This window comes from Hemibagrus wyckioides, linkage group LG16, assembly GCF_019097595.1.
Source record: "Hemibagrus wyckioides isolate EC202008001 linkage group LG16, SWU_Hwy_1.0, whole genome shotgun sequence".
In the NCBI taxonomy this organism is placed as follows: domain Eukaryota; kingdom Metazoa; phylum Chordata; class Actinopteri; order Siluriformes; family Bagridae; genus Hemibagrus; species Hemibagrus wyckioides.
The window spans coordinates 17,685,323-17,702,500 of record NC_080725.1 but is presented as its reverse complement, the minus strand read 5'-3'; the positions used below and the strand labels follow the sequence as shown (position 1 = coordinate 17,702,500).

The window sequence follows — 17,178 nt, the reverse complement described above, 5'->3', positions numbered from 1 at the left end:
TCCTTGTAACTGTGGGTTGTGTGAGCATCCTACTGCGGTTCAAGACACGGACAGGTGAAAGTTTAGGACATTTCTGCACAGCAATGTTTTTAATATGTTTTCGTTTATTCAGTCTTGAAGTGTAAGATCAAAACAGGGAAACATGTCAGTTTCGTGCCCTGCTGGTGCACGTAGAATGATTTGACCCGTGTGTTGACCATTTGTGTTTGACTTAATCAACTCTATACATGTATCTCTTAATAATCGCTAGAACAATGATGTCTATTTCAGTTCAGAAAAAGTCCCTGTTTAAAGTTCCACATCTCATATTCTTCATTCCCAGTAGTTTCTCTTTGAACCTGACGGCTGAACTGTGCTTTAACATGCCTGAGAAATCGTACACCATCCGGGTGTTTGGCGTGTATTCCAAATACATTACTCATCCTGCTGTAGAAGTGTGATATCCTCATCTTATTCAAAGAATCATTCATCCCCCAGAGTTTCAGACCTTCCACAGAATGATAAGGGCATGGATCGACAGCGGGAGAGAGCTGTCAGCGTTCGACCAGAGGACAGAGAGCTCATCTGCCCTCCAATACTTCCAGGTAATATATCAAGCTTACATATACAACATTGTTTACAAAATCACTAAACAACAAATAAGTGTTTAAAGGCTTTTTTAAAAGAAGCGTTTTGAGAAAAAAATGTATTTCCACAATTTCCCCTTTGCCCTAAATGTAACTGATGATCCAGGAAATGAGTTTTAAACTAGAGCTACGAGGCTAAAGAAGTTATTAAATATGGATTTTTGAGAATTTTTATTTATTTATTTGCTTTTAACATTTTTTTAATTTTTAATTTTTTTTAAATGTATTTATTTATTTAAATAAAGTTTTTGCATCTACTACACAGTTTTTGTTTTCTGTCTTTTAAAAACAGGATCAAATTTGAAACTATAGCAATCACACATACAGTATATTAATATCTAATAATTATATGCTATTCATATATAAATAATATTATCATGGTTATAATTACGCTACGTATATAGAGCACTTTTAGCACAATGCTGACTGAAAATTGTGGCACATGGAGTGAAGCAAGAAGCTTTTATTATCGCCACACATACCTCACAGCACAGTGGAATTCTTTTCTTCGCATATCCCAGCTGAGGAAGTTGGGGTCAGAGCGCAGGGGCAGCTATAATACAGCGCCCCTGGAGCAGAAAGGGTGAAGGGCCTTGCACAGTGGAGATTGGTGGTGCTGGAACCCTGATCCTTCAATCACCAACCCACAGCCTTAACCACTTGAGCCACCACACAACATCATGAAACACGTCTCAAGCCTGTTTGAAATTCCAGCAGGAAGGATTAAAGCCTGAGTGAAGAGTGATGATTTTATCCTGGTGCTTGTATGAACATCTTTTCACTGAAGCTCTGGACTTTTTAAAGCAAACAAAACTATTAAAAATATTTTAATAAAGAAATGTTAAGTATTGCTAACTAATGACGAGTACTAATGACAATAACCCGAATTTCTCAAAAATTAGCTAGCATCGCAAGTAAGGACTAATATCCGATGAGTAAGTTGTAGAAAAATGACCAGCGACAGGGTGAGGTGATGTGATGTGAAGTCGAGTTTCTGTTACAACCCTAAAGGTGATTATTTTCTTCTTATGCCACAGCAGTGTGTCAACGATTTGTGTTAAATAGCGACACGTCATCAAATAAATATACAGGTGATGTAGAAAGGGGAAAATTGTGTAAATTGATTCAAATACTAATTCTTTCTACTGAATTAAAAAAAATGGATTTCATGTGTAACACAAATATAAAATAGCCAATATGAGTATGAAAACAAATACACACATAATAAAATTGTTCCTTTTCACTTTTGCAGTTTTATGGCTGTCTTTCCCAGCAGCAGAACATGCTTCAGGATTATCTGAGAACAGCCACGTACCAAAAAGCCATTTTAGTGAACGACGTTGACTTCAGAGATAAAGTTAGTAAAGTCTTTGTGACCTTTTTTTATTAATTTAGGTTCCTCATTTTTCATCATCGTCTCTCTTTATATAGGTGGTGCTTGATGTTGGCTGTGGAACAGGGATTTTGTCCTTCTTTGCCATCCAGGCTGGAGCTAGGAAAGTGTACGCAGTGGAGGCCAGTTCCGTAGCCAGATATGCAGAAGTACTTATCACTTCACTGAATTTGCCTCCCTGATTTCATCCCCCCTCCTTCTACCTTTCAGTGAGATCATGAGTGCTCTTGGCAAACTGGGTCATGATCACACACAATAAATCACTCAGCACTGTGAAAATAACTTCCATTTGAGGTCAAGGTGATAGATCTGGGGAAAATGTCTAACAAGCCTCACATGTACAGGGCTCACAAGGCTGCTTTGCACATGACTCGAACGCTTGACATTCTGAGTACTTAATGGCTTATGGACAGATCTGGCACATAGTTATGGAGCTGTGTGTGTGTGATGAAAAGGGCTAAGAGGAAGAAATGAAAGGAAACATACTTTCATGGATGGGAGGATGCTTGACAGTCAGGCATAGTTTACACTCAATTTTTGCTCAATTTTCATCGGTAACAGTTCGAAAATACAACCAGATGTGTTTCGTTTGGTATCGTTTCCAGCACACTGCTAGAAAACCTGCCAAGTCCAGCTGCTAGGTTTAATTTTCATCTTTGTTTAGAAATTGCAATAAAGGCACACGGTGCTATCTTGGGAACGTGGGTGATTATTATCAGCATGGCTTACATTTTTGCCCGTGTTGCTGCATGCACCCTAAATGATCTGTGACTTAATGTGTGTGTGTGTGTGTGTGTGCGTGTGTGTGCGCGTGTGTGTGTGTGTTGGGGTATTTTGATGTTGTATTGTAAAAATTAGCTGATAAACAGAAAGCTAATAATTCCAGCTAATAATGTGGATGCCGGTAGCTGACTGAGATATGTCTTCATGACTCAGGTACTAGTGAGGAGTAATGGATTGGCGGAGAGGATCACGGTGCTTGCCGGAAAGATCGAGGAGGTGTCCTGCCCTGAGAAAGTGGACGTCATCATCTCAGAACCCATTGGCTACATGCTTCTCAATGAGAGGATGCTGGAGAGTTATTTACACTCCAAAAAATGGTTGAAGCCTAAAGGTTTGTGGAGGTGTAAAATAACCGATACCTGAATGAATAAAGTTTACTGAGTGCACTTCGGCCTGACTCTGCAATTAACAATCATTCCTATTTATTTCACAATACAATTTTTTTTACACTCACTGACCACTTTATACATGCATTAAATTGTCCAATCAGCCAATCATGTGGCAGCGGTGCACTGCATACAATCATACAGATTCAAGTTAAGATCTTCATCAGAATAGAGTAAAATGTAATCTCAGTAATATTATTATATTAATATATTAATATAAAGGAGAAGAGCCAGAGTGGTTTTGAGATAACAGGAAGGGGATATTTACTTAAATAACCACTCTTTACAACCATGGTGAGCAGAGAAGCATCTCACAACATGTCAAACCTTGAGGCAGACAGGCTACAACAGCAGAAGATCACGTAGTTTAACATTTCTCCCAGCCATCAGTGTGCACAGGCTCATAGAAACTGTACAGTTGTGTCCTGTATCTGCTGTTGCTACATGATTGGCTAATTGGATGGTAAGCTTACAGAAAAATGTATATCACTGTCATTAGCTGAACTAAAAATTTCCTTTTCATGGTAAGGTATGATGTTCCCCACCTTCAGTGACATCCACCTGGCCCCATTTACAGATGAGCAGCTTTACTTGGAGCACCATGCACGCTCCAATTTCTGGTAACTAAACCTCACCTTCACACCATTCTTTATAGTCTTCAGAGGATAACATGAGCTAGGAAAAAACAAAAATTTACCCTGCACAATTTTTATACAAGCCATACTAGCATACAAGGCAAGTTAAGTTTGGACACACCTTTTAATTCAGTGTTTTTTGTTTAGGGATTTATTTTCTACATTCTAGAACAATACTGGAGATTTCAAAACTATGAAATAACACACATGGACTTAAGTAATCCATATGTAATGACAACAAAAAACAGTCAGTTGTTATTTTAAGACACGAAGGTCAGGTGTTCTGGAATAGTTCTTGTCAAGTGCATTTGCAAAACCCATCAAGCACCATGATGAAACTGGCTCACATGAAGACCATCCCAGGAAAGCAAGACCAAAACTGACCTCTGCTGCAGAGGAGAAGTTCATTTAGAGTTACCAGCCTCAGAAATCACCAATTAACAGCACCTCAGATTAGAGCCGTTATGAAGACTTTACAGAGCATCAGTAGCAGACATATCTCAATATCAACTGTTCAAACGAGATTATTGTGGATTTCGGCCGCCTTCAGCATTGTTTTACAATGTAGAAGGAAATAAACATCAGGAAAGACCATGGAATTAGAAGGTGTGTCCAAACTTTTGCCTGTTAGTGTACATTTATATGAAGTTGTATAAAACGGTACAACAAATCTTTGTGTGAACAGAAATTAGTTTCCTTAGAGACAACTAACATATGTTTGACATTCCTAGTTGCTAGTAATGTTTCTTTAGTCCATTAATACAAAAACCTACTCTTAGAAACCTCTCAGATGATCTGAATGAGCTCATACTCTTACTCATATGTTCCTCTCCTCCATGGATGATGGGTTGAGGAGAAATACCAGCATCTTAACAGACCATACCTGACCCTTCCTCGACCCTCACAGTCCTTCTTACCGTGGCTCCAGCACAGATTTGTACTTCCCTCTGAATGTTTATAGTCTCCTCTATGGTTTATTTGATGTCTCCCGAGGGCTTGAAGTTGGCCGTCACAGAGAAACGGCAGTGGGCCCACCACCCACAGCTCACGTTCTGCTCGTATGGTGCTGTGACCCGTACCAAGCCATCTTCCTGCTGCTGTATGCTCCGACAGACTCCAGTCCTGACTCCTAGCAAAGAAACAAGGTGTCCATTGCATCTCTGTTTCTTTACGCTCCAACTATGGAGTTAACCAAGCAAAATGCCTGGCTATCTGGTGGATATTTGGCCAATTTGGAAATTCTGTACTGAACATTTTTGGAACTTCTTAACCTGATGATGTAGAAGCAGCCATAAACTAGTTGTATCATGTTTTTTTAATGATTCAGTTGAGAGCAACCATTTTATCTTGTTTAATGGATGACATATCCTTATGGATGATATATCAGCACTTCCCTCAGTATGCATATGCTGGCACTTTGTTTTTATCCGTAATCAGATATTGGGGAATCTGCCCAAGCAAGCCACTGCCTCTGTGGAAAAATGATATCTTGCTAGTAAAATTGGGTTGAATAAAAGTAAATCTATCATACGGTATGTAAAATAAAACATATATAAGAAGATGGTGCTTTTTTGTCCAAATGTTCAATTGAAAGAAAATTATTTTTTGTTTATTTCAAGAAAATACACATTTGCCAGTAGAATGAGACAATTTCAAACTTAAAATGTGACCTAAAAGAGTCTTTTATTATTATCTCATGCAAATCAGGGAAAAATATAACAGGTTTAATTTACTGGTTTTGGGGGAAAAAAGTGAAAAAACAAAGAAAGTATGAATATTAGATGTTATTGAATGTTAAAGGGTTAACAGGTAAGCTCACAGGGGTTCAGGTTCGTAAACTAAACCTCGTATTTTCTTTCTTACTTTATATATTATTGTGGTTTTTTTTTTTACATCTATGTATCATCATTTTTTTTATTTTCATACCTAACCACACCTGGTGTTTCTTCCTCTGTCTTTGTGTCTGTTGTTTTTCTCTGAAACGCTGAGCCATCCTGTCAGCAGTCCTGTATCAGGGTCTCTGAGTGATGAAGATGGTTGTCCAACTTTTGAGAACTGATTTCATGAAGAAGTAATCAAGGCAAAATGTGTATAATTATGTCAACACTCATTCTGACAATCATGACTTGAGTCAGAGGTTTCCTTTACTTCACTGAGTCTTTGGCTTTCTATAAATGTGTCCATGTCTGAAAGGGGTGAAAGACAAGTCGTCAGATCATATTATTATTTTTTCCACTGCTTGGGTTTCTTAACCAAGTTGTATATCTTTCATCTCTGCTATTTCAGCCCTGCTATTTCCTGTCGATTTCACAATGTAGCCTGTGGGCTACAGAGATACTGGATTTAATTGCTGGTTATTTCGAGAACATAATTTTGTGATGCTTAGCAGCTAGTAGGCTGTCTGTCAGTTATGATGAGCTTAGACCTTGTGACTGCAGTTCTCTGTTCTTCTCCAATGTCCTACGACTATTCCCTTCGAATGAAATAACATATTAATTGAGAAGTTTGTAAAAGATTATAGATCTTGACATGCATCAGTTTGCTTGATCTGGCTCAGAAAGTGCTGATAAGTCGTATACTTCCCTCGATATGGACATTATGATCATAAACACTAATATAAATGTTTCTGCAGGCTCCAGAGCTCTTTCTACGGGGTAAACCTGAGTGGACTCCATCCCGCGGCCATGGACGAGTTCTTCAGACAGCCGATCGTGGTTTGTATCCGCATTCAACCTTCACATTCCACTTCTTTAAAAATGATTTCGATGAACGGTTCTGTCTTTTCCAGGATACGTTTGATACTCATATTCTGATGGCCAGGTCTGTAAAGCACACCATTAACTTTATGGAAGCAAAAGAAGAGGACTTACACAGGTATAGAATTAGGTAGAGACTCTTTTTTAAAAGCGTACTTACAAATTAATTGCTAATGCGTAGCTCTTTGGTTCGGCAGGATGGAAATTCCCTTCGTCTTCAAACTCATGCAGTCAGGACTGATTCACGGACTTGCGTTTTGGTTTGATGTGGCGTTTGTTGGATCAAGGTGAGACACTAAACTGATGATGCTCACAGGTATACAGTCACAGTCAAATCTAATGAACTGGTTATTATGCTATACTCCAAAGGACAACAGTGTGGCTGTCTACTGCGCCCCATGAGCCACTGTCTCATTGGTACCAGGTCCGATGTCTCCTACAGACGCCTCTGTTTGCCAAGACAGGCCAGACTCTATCCGGACGGGTTTTACTGATTGCCAATAAGAGGTACTATATGCTAAATGTGCAATATATGCTGTACATATTAAAAGGGGAAGTGGTAGCTTAGTGGTTAAGGTATTGGACTACTATTTGAATCCCAGGCTCACCAAGCAAGGCCCTTAACCCTCAATTGCTTAGTTGTATAAAATGTAAGTCGCTCTGGATAAGGGTGTTGGCCAAATGCCGGAAATGTAAATTGCAATACATTTTATAGTGCTCTTTTTATTTATTCATAATTCATTTTCATAATTCATCATAATTTATAATTTTGCATGAGTGTTAGGTTTAAATGTTCTTGTTAGAATTACCACACTAAATTCTATTGCGTTGTATAAATTGACCTTCCCTTACCTTAATGATACATTGGTTTTATGGTGATGTTTTCCTTCGATCCTTCTCAAATTTTGTTTCTCGAAATATTCCATCTTTCCTCTTTGACAGGCAGAGCTATGACATTCATATTACAGCTGTAATCGATGAGTCCGGCTTTAAATCTGGCAACACTTTGGACCTTAAAAACCCCTTCTTCCGGTAGGCATCACACTAACACTGTATTAGTAGATATCACCAGCATGAGCTCTGGTTTTAAATGACTAATTTCTAATTTTTACTAAAAGCAGGCCAATACTAAAAACATTAGCCTATTTATTTATTTATTTATTTAATTTTATTTTTTTTTACAAGAGAGTAACATAAAACAAAAGCAGAGCTGGAAAACTAGGAAACAAAAATCATTTTTAGTCCTGGTTACCTGACCTCCTTTTTTATTTACTCTCATCATCAGAGTGATCTCTAAACATAGTTTTTAAAAAAAATTGATAATTATAGACATTAATATCAGATATATTGGGTATTTGAAATTCATTTTGTGTTTGTTTTGCTATAAAGTCGAAAGATGATCGAAATCTTTCATAGAACTTAAAAAGTAAAAGAAATATTTTCAATCAACTGTTGCAGTTTTTAAATTATTATTATTATTAATAAAAACAACAACAACAACAACAACAACAACAACAATAATAATAATAATAATAATAGTAATGACTTTAGGAAATATTTTAAGATGAAAAATAGGTAATAACATACAACAACAACAACAACAACAACAATAATAATAATAATATAAAATATTATATTAATAATAATAATAATAATAATAATAATAATAATAATAATGTAAAATGACTTTTAGGAAATATTTTAAGATGAAAAATAGTTAATAACATACAACAACAACAACAACAACAACAACAATAATAATAATAATAATAATAATAATAATAATAATAATAATAATAATGACTTTAGGAAATATTTTAAGATGAAAAATAGTTAATAACATACAACAACAACAACAACAACAATAATAATAATAATAATAATAATATAAAATATTATATTAATAATAATAATAATAATAATAATAATAATAATAATAATAATAATAATAATATTAATAATAATAATAATAATGTAAAATGACTTTTAGGAAATATTTTAAGATGAAAAATAGTTAATAACATACAACAACAACAATAATGATAATAATATTAAATATTATATTATTAATAATAATAATAATAATAATAATAATAATAATAATATAAAATGACTTTTAGAAAATATTTTAAGATGAAAAATAGTTCCAGACTGCATTAATCATAGAATTTTATTTTGTCTTTTTCTCTTATCTGAAACCTACAAGAGGGTGATTTCTGGGTTCTAAAGGTAGTTTAGAAAGCGTGTATTTATCATACATGAAACTCACAGTACAGTTAAACACACAGAAAATACTTTTTAAAAGAACAATCTGAAATATCCCAGTGGTGTGTAGGAATGCTGCTTAAACTTTACTGCTATCTAGTGGCGGTGTCTTGCGAAGCCTCATACAGATTTTTTGATAAACACGACAGTGTCTTTATTTCATCAGGGATATCAGTTACTAAAGTATTACATACTTATCGAAATAATAAATCTATTTCTTGAACAATCCTGTTCATTACATACGTGTGTATGTGTGTGTGCCTGTTTAGGATGCCAGGGTGGCTGCAGATCTAAAGAGCCCACAGCAGTAAAGAGCATTAAAGTGAGGATTGGCAGAGTAGTCAGTGCCACAGTGGCTGGAAAAGCGGCATGGCTGGGTAAAGTAAAAGTCACATGAAGCTGCAGTGGTAGTTATTAAAAAGACCCGATTATAATTAATATGGCTGAGCCGACAGCTTCTTTTTATAGAAAACATAGTTATAAAATGAAACTGCTGTAAGAACATAAATGAATGATGGCCTGGGAAAAGCCTTTACATAGAAAAAAATCTTTCCTTTTTCTATTATACTTAGTTCCACAGACTTTCCTGAACTGAATATATTATTTATTCACACACTGAATACACACACACCTGCATGCACAAGGCCTGAAGTAACTCTTCTCTCCCTCTCACTCTGTCAATGTACTGTACATTATATTGCCAAAAGTTTTGGGACGTCTGCTTTTACATGCACATGAATGTAATATGGAGTTGGTCCGCCCTTTGCAGCTATAACAGCTTCAGCTCTTCTGGGAAGGCTTTCCACAAGGATTAGGAGTGTGTTTATTGGAATTTTTGACCATTCCTCTAGAAGCGCATTTGTGAGGTCAGGCACTGATGTTGGACGGGAAGGTCTGGCTCACAGTCTCCGCTCTAATTCATCCCAAAGGTGTTCTATCAGGCTGAGGTCAGGACTCTGTGAAGTTCCTCCACACCAAACTCCCTCATCCATGTCTTTATGGACCTTGCTTTGTGCACTGGTGTGCAGTCATGTTGGAACAGGAAGGGGTCATCCCCAAAATTTTCCAAAATTGTCCAAAATGTCTTGGTATGAAGTTGAAGCATTAAGAGTTCCTTTCACTGGAACTAAGGGGCTGAGCCCAACCCCTGAAAAAAACAACACCTGAATTCAATGATTTGGAGGGGTGTCCCAAAACTTTTGCCAATATAGTGTAGCTTTAAAGGATACACATTATCATTATCAGCATCATCCATATGAAGATTCGTTCTCAACACCCTTGTTGTTGCCTCTTTACCAATTCAGACACAGTGACATCTTGTGGATTTTCAAAGGCTGTCACACATATATAATACAGTATTATATAAAGTTTCTCACCCAAGCTACTTGATATCTTTCAAAAGTAATCACAGAAACAATTAAAATGACAAAAACGTATATTTTTGAATAAGCATTGAAGCTTAGCCAAATATCTCCTACTATAGATATTATTTGCTCCTTTCACTATAAGCTTAAAAGGGAGATTCCAATCAAATGCCTGAGCAGCTATGAGAGTCATGCTTAAAGACTGGGACTAGTTTCAAATAGTTGTGTTCAGAACAAATTTTATATATGAATGCACTAAAGGTCTGGGATGTTTTTTTTCCCTCATTGTCCATCTCTCTCTTTCTCTCCCTCAGGTATGCTTAATTCACCATTTGTTGCTGGGATTTTCAATCTGCTCTGAAATCCTCACTCTGTTCCTAGAAAACACCCCAGACACGCTCAGATAATCCGTTTTAATGTGCATGTTGTGTTTCTTGTCAGAGCTGTGTGTTGCTTATGAGTGTGTTGTGAAGTCTGTACCCTGCAAAACTGTGTTGGTGTAACCTGAATACAAATAAAATACTATACAGGATCGGTGTTTGGTATGGTTTTCATGATTTTGAAACGACCCTTCGTTGTATTTAGGGAAGGTGGATGGTCTGGGCATGGTAGTGTTGGATGAGCCTTGTGCTAAACAGCACAGACACTCACAGAGCAGTTCATCTGAAATATAGTGTAGAAATGAATTTCAATATACAGAAGCACTAGTTTGTGTTGTATAAGTATATATGCAATTGATACGTCCTCATTCTTCACACACACACACATACACACACACAATAAAAATATCTTCAATAGGAAGTGAAATTGAAGAATATTGTGAATGCAAAAAAGAAGCCAAAAGCTATGGATAACTGGATAGAAAGCATCAGTGAACTACATCGCTCCAAACCTCAGAAGTCTTAATGTCTTCCTCAGACCCAGGCCAGTCATTGATACCCTGATGCAGCAATGGTCACCTGAGTTTGAAGAGCTTGAAAATGAAAGATCCAAGACTGTCAGCTTTTTAAACAGGGATATTTCATGTTTATGAAGTGTATTTTTCAGTAATATCAATGTACACTCATTAAGATGGTTTGGACATGTTCAGAGGAGGGAGAGTGAATATATTGGTAGGAGAATGTTGGAGCTGCCAGGCAGGAGGCAAAGAGGAAGGCCAAAGAGGAGGAATATGGATGTAATAAATGAGGATATGAAGCTAGTGGGTGCAAGTGCTGAGGATGCAGAAGATAGGGATAGGTGGAGAGAGATGATTCGCTGTGGCGACATGAACCGAATCCAGTCTCTCCATGTCCTGTTCTTGGGCTTTCCTGTGCTCCTCTCTGAAATGCCAGGTTCATCTGTGTGCTGCCTAAACAACCTCTCTATGTGAAGGTTTAATTTTATATCAGGTTTGCAGTGACGTTACTGTTACTACTGTGGTGTGATTGTTGCATTTTAGAGTGGGTTGTGGTGTAAGTTCTTCTTATTGTTTATCTAAACACAGATTGCGATTACTATACAGTACAAGTAATATACTGTACAATATACAGTACAAGTAATGTACAGTAACAAGTAATACCGTCACATGGCCTTGAGAGCTAACGACTGTAGAATGGTCGGAGTAAATGTTTGTAGGAAAATAAGAAGACTTGAATGTCTATATGTGAAACACCAGTTCTGCATCACAGCTAAGACTGCATGACTGAATATTTATCTTATTACACTATATTGCCAAAAGTATTTGCTCACCCATCCAAATAATCAGAATCAGGTGTTCCAATCACTTCCATGGCCACAGGTGTATAAAATCAAGCACCTAGGCATGCAGACTGTTTTTACAAACATTTGTGAAAGAATGGGTCGCTCTCAGGAGCTCAGTGAATTCCAGCGTGGAACTGTGATAGGATGCCACCTGTGCAACAAATCCAGTCGTGAAATTTCCTCACTCCTAAATATTCCACAGTCAACTGTCAGCTGTATTATAAGAACGTGGAAGTGTTTGGGTACGACAGCAACTCAGCCACGAAGTGGTAGGCCACGTAAACTGACGGAGCGGGGTCAGCGGATGCTGAGGCGCATAGTGCGAAGAGGTCACCAACTTTCTGCAGAGTCAATCGCTACAGACCTCCAAACTTCATGTGGCCTTCAGATTAGCTCAAGAACAGTGCGCAGAGAGCTTCATGGAATGGGTTTCCATGGCCGAGCAGCTGCATCCAAGCCATACATCACCAAGTGCAATGCAAAGCGTCGGATGCAGTGGTGTAAAGCACGCCGCCACTGGACTCTAGAGCAGTGGAGACGCGTTCTCTGGAGTGACGAATCGCGCTTCTCCATCTGGCAATCTGATGGACGAGTCTGGGTTTGGCGGTTGCCAGGAGAACGGTACTTGTCTGACTGCATTATGCCAAGTGTAAAGTTTGGTGGAGGGGGGATTATGGTGTGGGGTTGTTTTTCAGGAGCTGGGCTTGGCCCCTTAGTTCCAGTGAAAGGAACTCCGAATGCTTCAGCATACCAAGACATTTTGGACAATTCCATGCTCCCAACTTTGTGGGAACAGTTTGGAGCTGGCCCCTTCCCCTTCCAACATGACTGTGCACCAGTGCACAAAGCAAGGTCCATAAAGACATGGATGACAGAGTCTGGTGTGGATGAACTTGACTGGCCTGCACAGAGTCCTGACCTCAACCCGATAGAACACCTGTGGGATGAATTAGAGCGGAGACTGAGAGCCAGGCCTTCTCGTCCAACATCAGTGTGTGACCTCACAAATGCGCTTCTGGAAGAATGGTCAAAAATTCCCATAAACACACTCCTAAACCTTGTGGACAGCCTTCCCAGAAGAGTTGAAGCTGTTATAGCTGCAAAGGGTGGACTGACGTCATATTGAACCCTATGGATTAGGAATGGGATGTCACTTAAGTTCATATGCGAGTCAAGGCAGGTGAGCGAATACTTTTGGCAATATAGTGTATCTTTAGCAAATTAAGAATTTGAAAGAGAACTGCAATTCGAGAAGCAGAGGCACTCATGCTAACGTGATCTTTCTCTTGGTCTCATATCCCTTCTTGTTCCTTTTTTGCATTTAGATCCAAATAAAAACTTTTTCTTCCTCTCAGTGATGCACTTCTGTTTTTCCCCTTATTTTCTGATTTGTCTGTTGAAACCACACGATGCTGACCTCAACTAACTTTTGCCATGACTGTGGTTATAAGCGTCAGCATATAGTGCTGCACTAGAAAGCAATGTTAACACGAGAACATTAATTCCTAGCAAAGCTTAGTGTTTATGAGTAAAATTAATTTTAAAACAATAGGAAGGCAACTTACGATTACACTTACAATGCCAGGAGGTGACTTTTCCATTATGATGCTACTTCTTTGGACATTTGTTGGTAAGACTATACTTTTTTCTTTAATTTACATCACATACATACAAAAGTGAATGCATTCAAAACTACTGATCATGAAACCCTGCTACATTTAAAACTGTTTTGCAGCCAGCAGGGTTGTTGGTGAGACCATGACTGGAGGGTTACATGGGCGAGTGGAGCTTCAAGGACGCTATGGACACAATCCAGATGTAGAAAAAGTGGAATGGACTAAATATGCAGCTGAAAATTCAACCAGGAAATTGCTATATGTGGTTACTAAGCCAAACAATGCGACATGCATTCATCAGTGCCAAAATATTTCTTTTAATTTAAAGTGTATGAGTCTTATTTTGATTCATTTAACAAAGCAAGATGAAGGCATTTATGAGGAGAAAGTCGTATTTAAAAATAATACTATTCAAAAGTTTAATATCAGGTTATCTGTGCTGTGTGAGTACCGTATTTCACCTGTACTGCTATCACTGCATATGATTACGATTCTTGGCAGCTGACTTATCTATTATTAACATACTTTTGCATTTCCAATTATTTCAGTTGCATCAAAAATCAGTGTCTCTTCTTCTCCTGGCTCTCTGACCCTGAAGTGTGATATCAGTGATGACTTTGAGCTGCTGCAATGGTTCAGGAATGACCTTCGACTACCGGATGACCGGAGATTTTCCCTCACTGAGAAGAACAAGACCATGCAGGTGTTCAACCTGATTAGTTCAGACTGTGGCACATACACCTGTGTGATTTCAAATGAATACGGAACATCAGCGGCGTATGTTGATGTAAACGGTAAGATATTTGTGAACTTGTTACAAAGTGCTAAGTGCTAAAGCTAAATAGTCCTGGAATATTAAACTATTAAACTCAAAAACAAATCTAAAGGTTTAGGCAATAGCTTTAGGTACAAATAATTCTGCCCCAGCCTTAATCTGCACAACAATAATACTATAGTTGTTGGTATTGTTGTGCTTAATACATGTTTTGTCCAGAGTCTGCTAATATTATTTGAAGACAACCAAGGGGTAGATTGATATACAATGCATCTGGAAAGTATTCACATCACTTCACTTTCTTTCACATTGTGTTATGTTAAAGCCTTATTCCACAATGGATTAAATGGATTATTTCCCTCAAAATTCTACAAACAATATCCCATAATGACAATGCGAAAAAAGTTTGTCTGAAATGTTTGCAAATTTACTAAAAATAAAAAATTAAATTATCACATGTACATAAGTATTCACAGCCATTGCCACTCAAAACACTCAAAATTCAGTTCAGGTGCGTCCTGTTTCCACTCATCGTCCTTTAGTTGTTTCTACAACTTGATTGGAGTCCACCTGTGTTAAGTTTAGTTGATTGGACATGATTTGGACAAGATATGGACACGTGTTTATATAAAGTCCCATAGTTAACAGTGCCTGTCAGAGCACAAACCAAGCCATGAAATCCAAGGAACTGACTGTAGACCTCTGAGACAGGATTGTATCAAGGCATAGATCTGGGGAAGGGTACATAAACATTTTTGCAGCATTTTTGCAGCATTTTTGCACCTTTTGCAGAAGGTCCCAATAAGCACAGTGGCCTTCATCATCTGGAAATAGAAGAAGTTTGGAACCACCAGGACTCTTCCTAGAGCGGGCCGCCCGGGCTAACTGAGCAATCAGGGGAGAAGGGCCTTAGTCAGGGAGATGACCAAGTAGAGAGAGGAGAATCTTCTATAAGAAAAACCATCTCTGCAGCACTCCACCAATCAGGCCTGTATGATAGAGTGGCCAGACGGAAGCCACTCCTCAGCAAAAGACACATGACAGCCTGAAGGACCTGAAGGACCTGAAGGACTCTCAGACCATGAGAAACAAAATTCTCTGGTCTGATGAAACAAAGATTGAACTCTTTGGCCTGAATGGCAAGCGTTATGTCTGGAGGAAATCAGGCACCGCTCATCACCTGGCCAATACCATCCCTACAGTGAAGCATGGTGGTGGCAGCCTCATACTTTAGGAATGTTTTTCAGAGGCAGGAACTGAGAAACTAGTCAGGATCGAGGGAAAGAGTCATCCTTGATGAAAACCTGCTCCAGAGTGCTCATCTTCCAGAAGGACAACGACCCTAAGCACACAGCCAAGATAACAAAAGAGTGGCTACAGGTTAACTCTGTGAATAGCTGTGTAGTGAATAGTGAAGCACTGTGAATACTTTCGGATGCACTGTAATTAATGCACCTGATAAATAGTTTGAATAAACCCAATGTCGTGATAAATATCCTGTTTTGACGTTGTTAATTTGTTTATTTCAAATTTTTGATTCTAGATGACGTTTGTGAACAATCTCACTCATCACTTTCCTGGTTTTGTGAAGCAGGTTAATCTACGTTTGCAACAATTATGGTAAATATGGCAGTCATTGAATAATAACACAGGAACACAGAATAATAACACTAATCAAATAATTACCCTTGACACAACAGACAAAAAAGTATTTCAACTTTTCGCATTGAAACACAGCAGGAGATGTTTTAATGTTCAGACTAAAACAGATTAGATTGATAACTGACATCAGTAATTCTGACACAAACATGTATTGTGGACATTCATCAGGAAGAAGCTGTTCCTCCGACTTCTGAGCAGACTGAAGACTCTGGCTACTTGACCATCGCAAATGTTTTGGAGGACACGCAGCCTTCACAAAAAGCTATAAAACCTAACTTAATAGGAGACTAATGCATGTGTTCCTTTACCATAAGCTAAGCTTAGTTCTGTCTAACTCCAGTGGACTTCTGTATGTTTTCATTTGCATCGTATTATGATTAATTTGCAGTTTGTGAATTTTTGATTGTTGATGCTTATAATTACAAACTGCTGTTCAGCAGCCACTGTTTGCATTTAGCTTAATGAATATAAGTCTGACATTAAATTAAATGTAGTACAACACATTGCTGCAATCTGCAGTTATTTGTCACAGAAGCAAAACTGGAGTTAACAGGGATACTTATTTCTATAAGACATTTACATTTCTGGCATTTGGCAGACGCCCTTATCCAGAGCAACGTACAAAAGTGCTTTGAAGTCTCTATCGATGAATACAATAACACTAATTCAATAGGTCACAGACTTAGGATACCATCATACCTAAAAACTGTGTTTTATCATTTATTTTTTAAAAATGTATATATAAAACATACAGGGAAAAATAAGAACTAGCTCAAGTGTTTCAGGAAGAGGTAGGTTTTCATCTGTCATTTGAAGACAATTAGAGGAAGTTCATTCCACCACCTCGGTGCCAGAACAGAGAAGAGCCTTGGCATATACCTACCTTGTGCCCTAAGAGATGGTGGGCCAGTCAAGCAATCGGAAGGAGCGTGGTGCAGTGCGTGGAGTAATTAGAGCTTTGAGGTAAGATGGTGCTGGTGTGGCAGGAACAGGGGCGCCGCACCAATGTATTACAGAGCAATTTCTGTCTTTAGCTAATCAGTGGCAGACTACGCCACCTGGATATTTTTACAGAGACCCAGGACTCAATTTGTCTATCTGGTTTCTATTTTAAACTCAGTCCCACTCACATTCTTCACAGAGGATGAGGCACCAAAGGACACTCAAGTAGTAA

At 38.1% G+C, this 17,178-nt stretch overlaps 1 protein-coding gene and 1 long non-coding RNA gene across 3 annotated transcripts in view; both read left to right on the top strand.

Annotated features, from left to right (window-relative positions):
• The window catches only part of carm1l (coactivator-associated arginine methyltransferase 1, like), a 15,704-nt gene extending 4,958 nt beyond the window's left edge, over nt 1-10,746 (top strand). The window contains exons 2-14 of one of the 2 annotated variants that reach the window (XM_058411255.1): nt 1-54; nt 478-584; nt 1,879-1,983; nt 2,058-2,168; nt 2,956-3,133; nt 3,718-3,808; nt 6,456-6,537; nt 6,612-6,697; nt 6,777-6,866; nt 6,949-7,086; nt 7,522-7,611; nt 9,114-9,221; nt 10,523-10,746. The exon at nt 1-54 is cut by the window's left edge and continues 72 nt beyond it. In XM_058411255.1, the coding sequence (XP_058267238.1) occupies nt 1-54; nt 478-584; nt 1,879-1,983; nt 2,058-2,168; nt 2,956-3,133; nt 3,718-3,808; nt 6,456-6,537; nt 6,612-6,697; nt 6,777-6,866; nt 6,949-7,086; nt 7,522-7,611; nt 9,114-9,138 (1,157 nt within the window). In that variant the 3' untranslated portion in view covers nt 9,139-9,221; nt 10,523-10,746. The remainder of the gene's footprint in view (nt 55-477; nt 585-1,878; nt 1,984-2,057; nt 2,169-2,955; nt 3,134-3,717; nt 3,809-6,455; nt 6,538-6,611; nt 6,698-6,776; nt 6,867-6,948; nt 7,087-7,521; nt 7,612-9,113; nt 9,222-10,522) is intronic. The other variant, XM_058411256.1, reaches the window with a different exon arrangement.
• A 1,968-nt stretch (nt 10,747-12,714) lies between these two features.
• On the top strand, nt 12,715-16,435 carry LOC131366636 (uncharacterized). The gene is made up of 5 exons (XR_009206846.1): nt 12,715-13,581; nt 13,687-14,010; nt 14,116-14,361; nt 15,886-15,962; nt 16,173-16,435. It is a non-coding gene; the product is annotated as an uncharacterized LOC131366636 (long non-coding RNA).
• The last annotated feature ends 743 nt before the right edge of the window (nt 16,436-17,178 follow it).